A 17985-nucleotide genomic window follows, 5' to 3' on the forward strand; every position below is an offset into this window, starting at 1 on the left:
AATTAATTTTTTAAACATGAAAATTTTTTTAGAAGTACTTAATTGTATATTTACCATAAATAAATAGGGTCAGCCAACGATATTGTGGAACAACTCGCAACAGTCAACCAAAATATATATTAAGAATTGAAATAAAAATTGTATTTTCTTTTTACTGACCGACGGAAGTTGTTCCAAAATATGGTTGACTGACAATCATTTTATTTATGATAAATATACAATTAAGTAATTCTATAAAAGTTTTTATCTTATTTATTTATTGTACATACATTAGGCCTAACTGACATGCTCAGTTCTCATATTTAACTGACTGACTGTCATAACTGTTAATTTTTTTTTTTTTTTGTATCGTATTGTGTACAAAGTGCCTTAATGAACAAAAAAAAGAAAAAAATAAAAAAGATTTATATAAGTTTATTATAAATTGTATATAAATAACTTTACTAATCTACATTAATAAATTGGAAAGTTAAAAAATATTGCTAGGATAGATAATTGCTTTCGTAGTTTAGAATTTTAAATTTTTAAACAGTAATAAGGTTTTTTTTTTTATCACGTTTATACCAATTAAATGATTAAATGGGAATGGGTGGGGGGGGGTTGGTTGGTTGGTTAAAGGTTATGATACATAAGGTTATGTAATGTCGTATGTATTGTGTTAACGATTCGATAACCTTTGAAAAAATAGATTGATTTTCATTTTCCTTTGTTCGTTTCATAAAAATAGTTTTTTTTTTTTGTTGTAAACATGCCTGTGGAATGATTTATCGATGAAGTACAGATTAGAAAATGATGACGTCAAAATACAACTCTGTTTATATTAATTTGTTTCTTTTTGAAGTTTAAAGTGACACGAAAACTACATATTGAAGTCTGCTACAATTTTTTAACCAACATGAAGTTAGTTGATAAACGAAATGTCATTCACAATAGACAAGGATAATCCTTTTTTATCTCTTTCAATTATTATTTTCTGTGTAAAAGAAGATGTACTTCTCCTAACTTTGAAAATTGATGTTTTCTGACGTGTTCTGTGTCTTTTATGACGTCATCAATTTACTAATTGATTATTTTAATGAAAAATATAATTTATTTACAAGAAATATGATTTCGTTAGAGGTTATGTAAAATTTTATTTTTGATTTAAATCTTTAACAGCCTGTAATATACGTTTGACATGACCAACTTTTGTCACTCCTAGATCTTTGAGATCACGTCTTGCCAATGTTAAAAGTTCACGTCCACGAATATCGTTTCGAATAAAACTCTCGGTATATTCAGATAATTGTAGTGTTTCAAGCCATGTGGCAACTTCTTGTGTGCCCCATGTTGCAACATCTTTTGCGGTGCCCGTGTTCTGTGATAATGGATTCATTGTGGCTTTGCCACGGAATTTTATCCAGAACAAACCTTTACGATGTTTACGATCGCTCTGAAACAAAATTTAAATGATTTTAAGAATATTAATAATAATATATTCGAAGAATACCGAAAATGGGACTCTAACACCTAGACTAAGGAGATATGCTGTTTCAAGCATATAAAGCTATAGGAATCTGTCGAGGCCAGACGCCACCGCCGGGATTTATCCCAGGATTGATGGATTCAAGATTTTGGACCAAATCATTCTAAACCTGTCCCGTCAAGAGTCCCATCACTCTTCTCAACTGTTCCCTAGCTGTTGTTGTAAAGTGCCGGTAATCAAGATGGTTGCAAAGTCCCAGTAATCAAGATGAACTTCTCGTAACTATTCCTTGATTCGGTAAACTACAGAGCTTCTTGTTATGGGAATGGCAAGCTCAGGTGAAAGGGGCGTTTGAGACGACTCCTCTCATGGCAACGAGCCTGCTGCTTCATTATATTTAACGACAGAGTACCAGACAGTACTAGACGATTTAGTTCATCCAAGAAATCATACACTATCTTCGATTGAAAACAGACCATGAAAAAAAAGTGAAAATTCGATTTAAATTTTTATACAATATGTAGATACTTACATGTTCCTCATGGATTTGATGTAAAAATACCAAATTCCCTTTCGGTGTATCCACAAGAACACATTTCCGCAATTCCATTTCCGTATTAGCAAGTGTGATACTTAATTTAGTTTCTAAATCATCACGTAATTTCAAATTGTGACCTTTATCGCGTAACAACAAGCAACTATCTTCAAACAATTGCTTGACATGTTCGTACAATTTACTAAACTCAATTCGTAGAACATCACCTTCGAGTAATTTACCATGCGGATGGATCCGTTCTAAACATTCATCGATTTTTTCCGCAATTGTATATAGATCAATATCCATTTTTGGATTACTGATTGCCAGCAATTTAATCCATTTGGCCAATGTTGTAGCGCATTCAATGAAATTTAATAAGAGGTTATGCTCTTCGTCGTTGAATTTTAAATCGGACGGTGGCAAAATATTCTCAATGTATGTAATGGAATGCGATTTTTCATGATGAGCTCGTGGCACCGTTAATGTTTGGCCAGAAAATGAATGCTGACGCAACTTCTCTGTAATATTTACTGATAAATGGCCGGTACTGTGACGTGGCAGCGTGATACTTGGTCGTTGTAACGTTAACGAAGAATTTCGTGATTTTTCACCAGGAGTGCTTAAGCATTGCTTTTGTTTTTCCTCCCATGCTTTTAATGAATTTTCTAGTGAACGATTTCGACATAACATTTGCATACGATTTTTATGAATAATTCGTATCATTCCAGGTGGTTGGATCCAGGCTTCGCCATCTACTTGAACTGGAACTCCTTCATCACCTATCGAACGTAAAATAATCGTCAAAAAGAGAAGGCAGAAGCGTCGATACAATTTATTTCAAAAACTAATTTTGAAATATTTTTAACTCCCGGACTAAAAAGACGTGAGTTTGTCTGTCTGTTTATTGATGTAAATGAGTCTAATTTTGTTATTCGGAGGTTTTCGAGGCCGCTGAACATGATTACTACGAAAATGGCCACCCGAGGTACCTGGTGTCCAAGGGGGACGAAAGGAGGACATCGTGGTACAAAATATGTTAAATATTATCGTAAAACTCCTAGAAACGAAGTGTATCCTGTACCTCGGAAGCCATATTCGTGGTGATATTCGAATTAAAATCATTTCCACCGATTTAGTTTCTATCTTTTCCAGATTTTCATTTCACCTCATTTTTGTACCAAAGTTTGTAGATGCCCTCACGAATCGAATGCAAAAATTTTTCTCGATCGGGGCTCGAAGAACTATGGAACTTTAGTCATCCAAATGAAGCTAAATAAATGAATTAGAAGAAATCTTACCTAGAATATTAATTTGTATACTTTGACATTGAGCAATTCGATGATGTTGTAAATTAATAAGACGTGAGGCAGCCATTTGCACTGATCCAAAAACTGCAACTACTTCTAATATACGATCATCAAATGACGGTGCTATGAAAATATCATCTTCTTTTGAGCCACCCCAAAAATTTGTACCACCCATAAAACTTGAACAAAAAAAACGGTTTTGTTTTTAAATTAAATATACTCGAACGATCAAAATATTGCTCCTTTTAAAATAATTATTTGCGAAATTTCAAAAATCCGAGAAAAATGATCTTATCGAGATCAAACTCATGCAATGCTTGCAGTTTTTTTTATCACCTTTCACCGTTTTTGTGTCGAAGATTAGAAGAATGAAAAACATTAGGTCAACGAACATACGGTTCTAGAGGTCGTCATAGAAAAGCTGGCACATGTTAGTTAATCTCTTCATGGCAATAGATGAAGAGTGGCAGAGTGGTTAGATGGACATTTGTTAAGATATCCTTTATCAGGAGCAGTTCGCAAACGCAACTCCCGGATACTTATTGAGGTTTGGGTCCGACAGCCTTGAGTCATTTTAAGCAAGCTCGTCGTCTTTACAAGTCCCTGGATTGCCCCTGTATCTCGACACCCACACCAGGTTAACATTAATTTGTTCCGCTAATTCATTTAAGGGCGTTCGGCAGACCTGTGCTACCTTTGAGGTTAGATAGACCAAGCTGAAGATTAACATCCTTCATCTGTTTGGCTGTCGGTGAGCAGGGAGATAGTAATGTCGTTGCACATGAGACTGTTTAGTCTTAGACATTCGCACATCTCATAAATAGGCTTCATTTTCGCTTGATCCACGATCCGGCAGCTAGACTTTCAGAGAGAACCCCACAACCTACCTTTCTCTTTAACTTAGATCCGTCGATATAGAATAGTACGCCCTTCGGTTTAACCAAGTTTTCATCCCAATCTTGCCTGCTGGGTATCTTTACTGAGAACTTGTTCTCGAAGGCAGTGCATAACTTAGGTAATATCGAGCCAGAATTAGTAAAAGCAAATTTTAAACTGTGTGATTAAGTTAAAGGAAACGGATGTGTGAAATTTTACAAATAAAATTTTTTTTAAGGGGGCGATTTTTTGCTGTCGAGTCTGTAAGAAATTGAATTAGGATGAGTACCTGGGTATATTTAAAACTACAATTCCTTGTAAGCTTGGCAGTGGAATGCGTCGTCCATCACATTCTAGTTGAACACGTTGTTCTAAATTCTTGTAAGTTCGTTGTAACCATTGTTTGCTACCCAGAACACCATACCACATATAATTTTTTGCTCTGGAACGACATTTTTCTGGATGCTCTTCGCGTTTATTATGAAAATCCAATGAGATTTTTGCATCGATTCCAATTCCTAGATACACACAACATAGATTTAATCGTTTTTAATCTGGATTACAGGATCACGCGATCGAAGATTAAGAGAACTGGGTTGTAGTTTATACACGCGATTTACAAATTTGATGGATCTTGACCATATAAACTTACCAAAATAGTTATTCATGACACAGCGTTCAATAAAACCTTCCAATAACGTTTCATCTGGATCCATTAATGGACTCACAGCAGCACATAAAGTGTCTGCATTAGCTAGTAAACATTGTCCAATAAAACCAGTTCCAGTTCCAACATCTATTAAAGAACGGTATGTATTAAAAGTATGAAAATATTCTCTTTTTTAAAATTTAATTTATTTATAAAGTTCTGAAAAAAAATTATTGTATTAAGGGTAAAATTGATTTTGTTAGTTTTTGTGGCAGTATCTGATATACTCTCATCCTTTCCTCTCTTTTGGAAATCTTTCAGTCTTTTGGAAATAAAGAGTAATTGTAATTTTTTCAATCACATCTCTCTGATAATAAGAAACAATTATGTTCTCAATAGCTGCCATCTATTAGCCAGTAGTAATACTATTATTTTTTTTAATTGGGAGCAACTAACTGCTTTACCGACATTGAAAAAGATAGGTTCCAGTAGATGGCGTTGTTACACGATTAGTATGCAGGGGTTTTTTGGATTTAAACTAAATAACGAGCAAAGCTCGGTAATCTAGGTACTAAAACGTTTATAAAATTGTAAACTTACATGGCCATGATGGTAACCGAACCAATGGATTAATAATTGGTAGCGCTTTATTAAATGGTCTCTCATCATCTTTCTTATCTTTCTTATCACTTGTATTGTTATCTTTAGAAGACAATGATGATGATATTGTACAATTACCACTTTCCATGGATGCCGCTAAAGTAGCACCTTCGTTTGCTTTAAATAAACTGCCACATGAGATGCGTCTTGTGGCCGCTGGTGATCCTTTCAGGAAATTAATTTGCTCTGCATCAATAGTCAATAAATTAGAATTGGAACTATTACGACTAGAATGCTCATCTAAATCATATTCGGAATTTGATTTCGTCGATAAATTTTGTTCATCACTAATTAATTTGATCATGCGTTCACTACGTATTTGGTCAGATATAATCGGGGATGGAGGTTCAACTATAACACTAACTTGGGGAAATATACGTGCACATAGATTACCCTCATTATCCATTTGATCCAAATTCGATTCTGATTCCTCCGTTAATATACTTTGTCGATTCACATTCGCTTCGGTTTTTAATACTTTCACACTTTTTTGTCGTTGCCGTTTAAATGAACGTCGTGCGATATCATTACCTTCTACGAATTGTGCCAAACTACAATATCGTATCGGTTCGACTAATTTCGTTTGATCATCGTTTATAAAAACATTCTGGCTCATAAAAGCACGATTTTCGAAGCCATATTGTTGTTCGATTTCATCCAGTTGTTTCTTTTTTAGATTTTTGATATCTAAATCTTTTTTAATATCGCTAAACAAAGTTGTATCGTCTGTGTAACTGGTATCGATACTATCTTGATCGATACCACCCATTTGGATAAAAATATCTTGTGCTAACATTGAACTAACATCTTCCATTAACGACTCACCATGTAACGCTTCTGAATTCGGATACGTGTCTGATGTTTCTGGCGAATCGATATGATAAATATGTCCGTTCATATCTTCACCGTCCGAGTCTTTTCGTGGGCAAAATGATTTCACTTGCTCAATTATTTCTGATGTAATACTAATCTCTTCATTCGATATTGTTGATAGAATACTCGAGTTATCTTCATCTTGTGTCTTTATCATCACATTGCATTTATCGTTATCGTCAAGTGAATCGATCATTTGGTCATTATCTATTCGTTGTTCTTCCGTTTGAGTTTTGTTATCTACATCTAACGTGACTGCAGCTATTACAGTTTGCGTTGATAAATTCATTATTGTCGAAGCATCGTCATTGTTACTTAGTTTATCGTAATCGATTTGTGTTGTTGGTAATTGATCGATGATTTTTGTTAGATCATCCGCTAAATTTGTTGTACTAGAAGAAAAAAATTTAAAAACAAGTAGGTTATTTGTTATGTCTGTTACTTTTAATCATAATAATTACGACTAACTTGACCCGTGCGGAAAAGTGGTGAACAAATCAAAAGTTCTTAAATTAATGTTAGGAGAACATGTCTTAAAAATAGTAATTATAAGTCTAGAGTATTAGAAGAGTATCTGTAAAAACTAACATGTTTGCCTAATAAACTAACTATTTAAATTTATGATATTTTTTCTTAAGTGGTACTTTTTAAGATCGTGAGTATATTTTTCGTCAAATCTAGAATTAATAAGCTTGAAAATGAAGAGTGAATCATGGAAATTGTTGAAGGAATAACGAATATAAGGATATGACAGAAAAAAACTTGCTAGAGTAAATAATATATACGATTAGGTATTACCTATGTTTAATTTCTGATGATCTACGACTATCTGCAAAATCTGGTGGAACTGGTAATGTTAATAGTGTATCGGATTCTTCACAAACAGAATCACGATGAATGTCGGGTAACGGTGATATGGAAATTAATCGATTACTAATTAATGTTTGACTATTTGATGATGATAAATTTGGTGAAGGCGTTGTGCAAGGCGATGGTTCTCCACTAGAACCAGAATCGATTGTAGGTAATACCTGGAATGAACAGAAAAATATTAAAAACATCCACGAAATATAACAAAACCAAGAGATGTTAATCGTATCTAAAAGAGTCAGGCTCGTTGATGTATACATACATAATCTACGCTTACGCACTGCTGTGCTATATGATACCACATTTAATATATTGTTGGTTTTTATTTCATTAACATAAGCTGGTCAAACTGGGAACCACCATGGTTCCACCTCAAGAAAAGCTTTCGAGGATGCCATACCAAGAAGGTCTTAATAGATTAGGAGATAATCTGAAAAACCAACAATTAAAGGCATGGACCAGCTACGAGGGAGGGCGCTCGGTAACAGAGCCGAGGAGATCTTGAAACTAAACAGAGCTCATATTAGAGTCATCGTAGAGTTACTCACAGGGCATGATAACCTGAACAAGTTCCAACATCAGATTGGAAAAAGACAATCTCCCGCGTGTGACAGATGCTGAAAAAATTCTGAAGAAACATCGATCCATTTTCTCTGTTACTGTCCGGCGCTCATACAGCAGCGAAGGAAATGGTTTGGTCCGGTCATAGCCGAACCAGAAGAAATTAGGAAACTTAGCGCTAGGCAAATCCTGGGTTTCAGTACATCAGTTGGTTATAATAGCCACTGAAAAGTGTAGCGGGGATAGAGTACAAGGGTCTACTTGGCTAGGTGCTCTGAACCATTGCTTCGAGGCGCGATGCTCGAGCATGGCCCGCTAACCTCCTTACCATACCATACCATATCATTTCATTAACATTTTTTCTACAGGATGTGTAGTAAGTTGGTTACATATGGAAAACTTTTGTATTATAAGGTTTAAGAAAAAAATGTATTCTTTATTAAAAGCTCTGCTTTCAAAAACATTAACATTCAGAACTGAACTAACTCTTACCTTTAAAGTATCCATACATTTTGAATTTTTGCGTTCAATATTACTCGTATCCATTTTCTGTAAAAAGTGCTGTTCATCCACAACTTGTTCCGTATGCGATACTAAATTACGTATCGCACGTTTTAAACTATTCGCACGTGATACTAACGCTTCCTTTTGCATTGTTTTTCGTCGGGCACGTCTCGATTCCTTAAAATTATTCACATTCTTCTCATCTTTATCTTTTGTTATTTCAAGTGTATCGTATGAACTGCCATTCGGACTACTTGACTTTGTAACCGTTAATAAATCATTATTTGATTCGATTTCAATATTTAACGCTCCCAATTCTTCTTGCGTTAATGTTTGCAATAATAAATCTAATTTTTGATTTAAAACATCACATTTTGAGCTAAATGTTTCATCCCCTTGCGTTAGTGACGTTTTCGATACTTGAAATACAAAATCTTTAACAGCTTCACACAGATGTTTGGCTGAATTGAGGACAACCGTTGTTTCATCGGAATGTAGAATGTTTTGTAAGTGAGTGGCCACTGAATCCTCATATTGTGAGATCGTTTGAACTGGACGTTGTTCATCCAAAGCCGCTTGCGTTAATGATAATTTATGCATTGCTATTGTACGCTCAAATGTCATTATGCTCCAACGATCCAACATTTTGGTGCTAGCACGCTCGTATTTTTCTAATAATTGTGGTAAATGAGTGTCATCGTCACAGGATGAACCCCATCCTAATACACGTGCTAAGTCGTTTCCTGTTCCTAATGGCAATACGGCTACTTGACATTGTTTCTAGGAAAAAAAATAAGCTGGTTAATTAATCGTTGATGCTTCAGAATCATCCAAGGGGAGGGGGTTCAATCCACCAACACCACTCCCTCCTCCCACCCTCGTACACACGGGCCTGACTGCTGGATTTAGGTTTGAGTCCGCGAGGCCTTTGAGAGAGAGATAAGCAAAATTTGATAAAATATTGCGATGATTCAAATGTGCCAGAAACAAATGATTGTATTCTAATTTATTTGGAGAGATTCTCAATAACAGGGGGGGGGGTTTAGAAATGGAGGGTATATAATAATAAAACTTACGTCCATGTCAAGCTTATCAATTTCGGAGAGTACCCAACCAACGGAACCATCTCCACTACAAACGAGTATACGAAATGGATTGAAATGTCGAAAAAGACGTAAACCTAAACGTGGTCCTGTTGAAATTAAATCGAATACTTGTGCGGGATTTAATAATTGTTTAAATCTTCTTAAAAATTTAACACCTTGATTGTCACCTGGATCAAAATAAATTTAATGATATTAATTTTAAAATATATTTCGAGTTTTTAAAAATTGTGGTACCTGATTTAGAATTGACAAAGACTAAAAGGGGAGATGATGCTTGTGGTCTAACTACGTCCCAAGCTTCATCTTGAATACAATGTAAAGCTGTCGGTGGTACTACAGAGACACGAGCGGGTCCTAAAGGGCATGCTGATGGTATTAAAGGGCGACACGCTGTATGCACGGTACTTCGACACCATAAACATCGCCAATCTTGTAATCTAAATCATTTAAAAATAAATATGCAAACAATAATGTTTGAAATCCACGAGCATAGTTTTAATTTTACCTCAAGACTGATCCACAATTTTTATCACAAAACACACATTTCGCTGACACCGGTAAATTGCCTTCCATCCATTGATGTGGCATCGTAATGTTCTAGATCAAAAAATGAGAAAAAACACAATAATTTTTAAAAATTTTTCCTTCAATTATTTTAATTCTTATAACTTACGCCATCTTTATCCTCGATAATTTCATTACCTACGGAGGCCAATGTTGTCCACTTACAATTATTAATCGCTTTCGCTGCACATCGCTTATGAACTTTACATTTACAGACTTCACAACTGAGTCCATGACTGGTAACGCCGGATAATGCTTCACGACATACATTACAATATGTGGGTCGGGCATGTGATGTGGTGTACCTAGAAATATTAGAAACGGCCCTAAATTTTTTGACGTTTTTTGCAGGTTTGTTACACTCCTTAATTTGTAGAACTACCCTTATAGTAAAAAAATAATTTTGGTATACAACGTGTTCTGTTATTAACTGCAGAAACCTAACTTCCCAAAATAATCTCATCAAGAGCAACAAAAAAAACCCTTTCCAAATTTGGATCTAAGCCCTAATTTGGGAGTTACAGGTATGACAAAAATTGATAAATTTGATTATTCACTGACTATCATTCGATAACCAGTAGCCAATGATAATCAGAAGATATTCGTAAATTTTTTTGAATAATATTCAACTGAAGTAGGGATTTTTAAAAATTATAACATGATTCAATTGGATTATATTATTTTGAAAAAACATTAAATTATTGAACGAAAACAAACAAACCACACCCATTGTCCCATAGTTTGTTTGTTTTCGTTCAATAATTTAATATTTAGCAAAATAATATAATCGAATTAAATCATGTTATAATTTTTAAAAATCCCTACCTCAGTTGAATATTATTTAAAAAAATTTTACTAATATCTTCTGATTATCATTGACAACTGGTTATCGAAAGATAGTCTGTGAATAATCAAATTTATCAATTTTTGTCATGCCTGTAGCTCCCAAATTAGGGCTCAGATCCAAAATTGGAAGTTAGTTTTTTTGTTGCTCTTGATGAGCTTATTTTGGGAAGTTAGATTTCTGCAGTTAATAACAGAACACGTTGTATATATATTTACCAATGATGATATCCGGATAGGAAATCAGGTTGATCAGGTTCATGAAACTTTCGTTGTGATGCTGATGCTAATGCCGCCAACCAATCTTCCATTTCACGTCGTGATTCTGCACACAGGACCAACGAACGAAATGGTGTTATTACCTGTGTTACATAATATTAGTGTTACACTTGTATGAAAATTACATTATCAACGTGCAGGAGAGAGTGTGGGAGATTATCCAAGAGGAACACTTGGAAATAATGGGAATTATGCTTATGGCAATTGCAAAAAATCAAATTCTGATTAACTACATGACAACTTTGATTACCAGGCTACTAGGACCTATGGCCTGACACCCTCGTCCGCCATAACTATTGCTATTGTTACTATTCCCTCAATACCTTTCAACAAACCGATCTTTAAGATAATTTTGGGTCATACTTTCCATCTATAATGGTATTATTTCGCTACAATTCACGAAACTTGCAAAAAACTTCACTGTTCATAATTACCCGGCCATTTTCTTTACACCCTACTCTCTGCCCGAATTTAAAAATATGGCAATTAAAAAAAGTTCTTACTTGAAAGCTATGATTAATATTTTTAATGGAACATTCTGCAAAACTTAAATCAGTCAATTCAATCTCATCGAATATCACAGCCTGAAACCAAAAACAAAACCAATTATTTATTATTTATACATATGTACAATATTCAAAATAAAACAAACAATTGACTGAGTTAATTGTGGAAATACCATGATTGATGTACCAGGGAACTATTGGTGTGACTTCTAAAGGTCAACAAGTACTGTGTGATTTTGTTTATACATCTTTTCATTCATGAATTATTTGTATTAAAAGAAAATCAATGCTGATGAGAACTTTTTTTCGCATATGAAATTTTACAATGCATAAATTTCATTGGAAAAACAAGAAAAGTAAAATATTGAAATAAATACCACGATACTCGTAATAAAATTATATATTAAGAAATTCTATTTAAAAAATACAATTAACAGACATACAACAGACTTACATTTCTGACTAAATATCGATATTTCAACGCAATCATCGTCAGTAGCTAAATTTTATGCGAATTATAGTAAATTTGACATCAGGCTACCGTAGCTAACTACGGTATTTATTAAATTATCATTATTTTAATGTTATATCTACATCATTTAATAAAATTCTGCTGTTTGAACTTTGAACAATCCTGTACAAAATCAATAAAACGTGTACTTAATATTTATTATGATAACAATAGATTTTAATTGAGCAGGATTTATGATCATGGTAGCAGGCTGCAGCGTGAGCGTTAGATAGATACCAGGATACAATGGATAATGCTACAAGAGATATATAGATATATAGATACATTCTTATAGATAGATATGATAAATTAATTATATGACATACAGATTGTAATAATATTTTTATGGATGAGTTTAGCACGTTCAAATATAAATAATAACGTGTAACGTATAACGGTATCTGTAACGTGTAACAGTACGTTCTCTATAAAACGTTCAAGTGACAAACGAAAATGATTTATTAAAGTATTATTTTATATCAACGAATACAATCATTTGTCATTCTATGTTTATATACACTTGGAGATAAATGACACTAAATTATAATCTGTTCTAGAGCAGTCCCTAGTTCTAAAAAAAAATGATTCAGGACTGTAGCAGCCTTGCGTGCCTTTGAATGACTCATTTTAAGTGTCTTAAGTCAACTGCTGTACAAACTGCTTGTTATATATGTACACAAATATCCTATACATTATAAAAATGATCAATAATTTTATTTCAAACTCTCTGTAAGTTAGTATCAATAATCTTCATGTAGTTGACACAATCACATATAGACTAGACATGATATATATATGTGTTTATAATAACCAAATCCTACATTTAAACGCAAAGAAATTTTCTTTTACTTTATCGATTCGCTTTATTTACACGATTAATATATTCCAACTAAGTACAATTTTATTTTCCATCAATAAAATGCATTACTTTAAACTAAAATCAATCTCTTTCGTGGAAGTAATAATTTTGTTTATTTAACTTCAATGATTTTGTATCAATGAATTCATATTTTAAATTCAATCCCATTCTATTGTAAATACAAATATTTAGCTGTACTTGTTCCAATCATTAGAAAATTGTATGAAAAATAAATAAATACTTTTTTCACTTTATTTCAATATGAAACGGCCAATTTCGGGATGAGGTTGTCATTGTTTTAATTCTTTTTCCAGTGTATTAAAAACCGACGGCAATTTTCATGACGGTTCTCCTCTAGTGATTAAAACTAGTTTTGCCAGAAGCGTCAGTCAAAACCACTTTTAATCTTAAACTAGCTGACCCGGTGAACTTCGTATCCCCTGCAACTTATTTTTATATATACAGATCAATAAAATTGAAAAAAAAACTCAACCCACACCCACACCCACACCCACACCCACACTCAACCCAATCCAACCCAACCTAACCCAACCCAACCCAACCCAACCCAACCCAACCTAACCCAACCTAACCCAACCTAACCCAGCCTTACCCAGCCTAACCCAGCCTAACCCAGCCTAACCCAGCCTAACCCAGCGTAACCCAACCTAACCCAACCTAACCCAACCCAACCCAACCAAAAATTGTGTTTTTTTGAATTTTTTATGATTTTTTCGATTTTTACAAATTGCAAAAAGTGTAAAAAAAGTTTTTGTTTCCGTTTTCGATAAAACTAAGTTTATAAGGTAATTTTGACCCGAAAATTACAAAAATCGTGTTTATTTGACCATTAAATGAGTAATTTTCGAGATATTTTATGAATCTGACTGTAGAGCCAACATTTTCATTCTGTTCAGTCTCTGAAATTATTCCGCATTGAATCTAATTATTCCGAAATTGTCCTTTTCATTTCAATTACGATTCATTACTGTTTCGGACACACAGTAATAAGTTGGAAAAAGACCCAAGATATTTGTTATTCATTTTATTACATTAGTTTTTTAAGAAACTGTCCGAAACAAAAGGTAATCAATTTTTAAAATGAAAATGATTTTTTTTCTAAACCATCCCTGAACTATAGCGAACAAAACAAACAAAAAATTTTGAAAATCGGTCCAGCCGTTTTTGAGTTTTAGCGAGACTAACGCACAGCAATTTATTTTTATATATACAGATTTACAGTCAAAAGCACTATTAACCAATGATGGCGCTCTTTGATCTTTTTCAGTTAAAAGTACTATTGAATGGTTGAGAGTTTTGACTGAGACATATACAAATTTTAGACATGGTTCCTTTTTCCTTATAAAACCCAAATAAAGTTTGATCTAAACTTGCCGCATTTTGAAAATAGCCTCGCTAGACCTAAACTGACCTTTTGGAATGACTCACAGATTTTTCTAGCCGGAGCAATATGCCTGTAAAAAATATTTTTAATCGTCCAACGATTACGCCACAATGACCATTTTCATTCAAAAGTTACATTTAAAATTTTAAATCAGTATCTCCAAGTCTATTATTCTTATTACACGTTATTACTACTATATAAATTTTAGTTCGGACGCTAGAACAAGATCTGAAATAAGATTATTTATTGAGATATTGATATTTTTCAGTCCGAAAAAAATTATTGCATTATTTTTTTAATCGAAAACTAAAAATAGAATAGCCTAAGTTAACAAATACAAGTAGGTACTCGAAAAACGAAAAAAAAAACACACTTCCTTTGGTTAAAATGTTTTAGAGCCTTTCACGAAATTAGGAATCAAGAAATAAAAAATTTAAGTGAAGAAGTGAACCTATTTCAACCAAGAAACTTTCCTCTGACGTACGAACTATATCAAATGAAATGCTGTACATTTGTCAGAATAGATTATGTAACTGTAATTCTACCAGATGGCATGAAAAAATTTGCCTCGCAGGCTTTTTTAAGTAAACGAACTTACAATTCCATTTAAGGATGTATGAGCATGACAACAATGTTTGATTTAAAGGCTCAAAATTTGTTTGTAGGTAGTCTTTTACTCAAAGAATATGTGGTTAAAATTGCAGCTTAGGTATCCGTGCAAATTTTTAAGAAAAAAGTCATTAAAAATCGATATAAAATACATTGGCTCTTATGGAGGAATCTCAAAAAACGACATATTTTGGAAGTTTTTGATAATTTTCATTTGGAATGAATGAAAACAAATTTAAAAAAACTTTTTAATAGAAAGTAAACATATTAGCAATGAATTAGAAAGGAAAAAACTAAGTGTCACCGTCCATATAAGGGATGTAAGAGCAGGGTAGATTAAGGGTTGAAATTATTTTTATCTTATTTTCAACTTTGATGATGAATTTTGTTATAACTTCATGAATGTAGACGAAAAATAAGAATAAAATTTTTCGATATGTGTCTTGGTTTTCGAAATATCGAAAGCTAAATAATTAAACAAAATTTTCAATTTTCGATATTTTGAAAATTAAGCCATTTATCGAAAAATTGTATTCTTACTTTTAGTCTTTTATCGTCAAGTAATAATATAAATTTATCATCAAAATTGAAAATATCTATTTTTAAATTTGTGCCCCCACTACCATGCTCATACATCCTTAAGTACCTATCGTTAAATAGTATTGATTCATATGCGAAATTTTTTAAATCCGTGAGAGTTCAGTTTTACTGTCACGGGCTCCCTGCTTGTAGTATGATATCAGATTGAAGCAAACATCGAAGTAAATGTGAATGATTTTTCCATTTATCGATGAACAGGTTTCATCACCAGGTACATATATGCGGTATAATTTTTTTCTGGACCACTTGGTAAGTTGTATGTTTTGTATTATAATACATATTCATTCCATACATCCAATAAAAGATAATATTTTCCACGAATTAGGTCAACAATTCTAGCTCGAACCGAACGTGAAATGAAATTTGCTTTGAAATGCAAACGTTCAATTTATACTGTTATTTATACCTATTTCTACTTTAATCAACGAAACGGAATATTTACCTATCTAAATGGCTGACTCAAACGTTCCGCCGAATCAACTTAATATTCCTAATTTTCACGTCAAAGTGTCCATGACTTTGTACTGATATTTCAAGGATATTAAACCTTCGTGGGGAGGTAAAATCAAAAAATGTGCAACAATTTCAAACGACCCCAAAATCCGACGATGTGTTATCAAGGAAACTGAAACTATTTTAATCGATTCAACTTTCCACGAATTTTGAAAAGTAATTTACAATCTGTCAATTTATATTTTTTATCCAAAGTTTATGTTTTCCATTCAAAAAAATGATTTGTGAGTTATCAAACGAAGTTAAAGATAATAGAGATTATTTAAAGTACGAACAAGGAAATTTTATGTTATGTCATATTAAATATTTTGATTAAGTCAAATGAAGATAATGTACGCACATATTGGGTTGACTTCTAAATCAAAAGTATGTCTTTTTTAAACTAATATTACAATAAATTCATAAAGTATAGAGTTCAAGTAGCTTTAACATTTAATTCTTTAAACAATAAAACAAGTATTTGATTTCTTAAACTAATAAGCCACAACGAAACGTGGCCGGGACAGCTAGTATACAATAAAAATTCTTAGAATCCGAATAAAACAAAAAATTCATCGATTTTATTATAGTTGAAAAACAACCGGAAGGAATATTTCAATTAAATATTAAATTTCACTTAAAGTCAGCTAGCTTGAGGTTGGTGGGTTTAATGTTCCATTTACCTGAATCAACCTGGGAATATCTATACAACCATCCCATACCATCCTGTAAATCCCCATCCACACACCAGATAGATAGGTACAATACACCTGTGGGATATTTACTTAGATACAATATGATTAGTATTAGGTGTACATAACATATGCGGATATCAAACGTAAGCCGGATGTGTGCATATTATATTATGTAGAGTAGTACGAGGCAGACTCTTGTACCTTGAATCACCACACTTTACATTTATTTATATGTGGAGCACAGTGGAGTATTTATAACAAATTTCCGAACAAAAGTCAAAAAGCTCAACACTCTTGTTTTGCATAGAAAGTAGATTTTTGGTGTAGTTAGATAACTCTCGAATTACCGTGTCATTCAATTATTTTCAATTTTACTTGAAAACAAAAACTCCTGAATAGTATGGACGTAGAACATGACTTAATTGCTTGCTCTCTAGTTATTTAACTTTGCTTTATAATTTTTGTCCTGTATAGATCATTAAAAAACAAGTGAAAACAAAAATTGACTGATTTAATTGTTGAAATACCATGTATTGACAATATATCTACTCTTAGATAGCCACTCATTTATAAGTGATATTCCCATATAATACATACCCTACTATAAAATTTGCGCTCTCGTGGGTAAACAGTGATGTCTACAAAAAAATGTTTCAAACAAAAGTTGTTTATTATAAGGAACATTTTTTATATATAAACTTTTATTCTATCTCTAACGGTTTACAAGATCGGACCCAAGACCTAATTGACCTATGCTGCTCATTTACGAACTCGACCTCACTTTTTACGTATAAAACGCTATAAAAATTTCAGCTTGATATTTCTTTTTGAACTATCGTGTCAACAGACAGACGGGCAGACTGACATATAAACGGAAACGAGCTAATTAGGTGATTTTATAAACACCTATACTAAAATTTTGTTCATAGCATCAATATTTTTAAGCGATACAAAGTTGGGACTAAACTCAATATAATATTCAATATATGGTATAAAAACTAAAGACTGATTAAAGATACGTTATTTCCAAGGTACAATACTTCACCCTTTATGATAATACGCAGTAAAATTACAATGTTTGCCATTAAATCAACACAAAATGAACGATGAAATAAAATGAGAAAAAATTAATAAAAAAACATTTTATCATTTTTATTATATCAAGTCTTTTGATCATCCGTCCATTTACATATAACAAACCCCCCACTCCCTC

General features: G+C 32.9%; 1 protein-coding gene across 1 annotated transcript; it reads right to left on the minus strand.

Annotated features, from left to right (window-relative positions):
* Positions 1–1132: 1132 nt before the first annotated feature.
* Positions 1133–11127, minus strand: LOC123306084 (diacylglycerol kinase eta). The gene is made up of 13 exons (XM_044887958.1): positions 11036–11127; positions 10083–10278; positions 9915–10006; positions 9644–9846; positions 9380–9576; positions 8292–9083; positions 7167–7399; positions 5436–6760; positions 4839–4982; positions 4476–4704; positions 3302–3489; positions 1998–2782; positions 1133–1432 (listed from the first exon to the last, which is right to left on the minus strand). The coding sequence occupies exons 1-13, from the start codon at positions 11125–11127 to the stop codon at positions 1133–1135; spliced, it is 4776 nt and encodes a 1591-aa protein (XP_044743893.1).
* Positions 11128–17985: the final 6858 nt, after the last annotated feature.

This window comes from Chrysoperla carnea, chromosome 1 (assembly GCF_905475395.1).
Source record: "Chrysoperla carnea chromosome 1, inChrCarn1.1, whole genome shotgun sequence".
Classification (NCBI taxonomy): Eukaryota; Metazoa; Arthropoda; class Insecta; order Neuroptera; family Chrysopidae; genus Chrysoperla; species Chrysoperla carnea.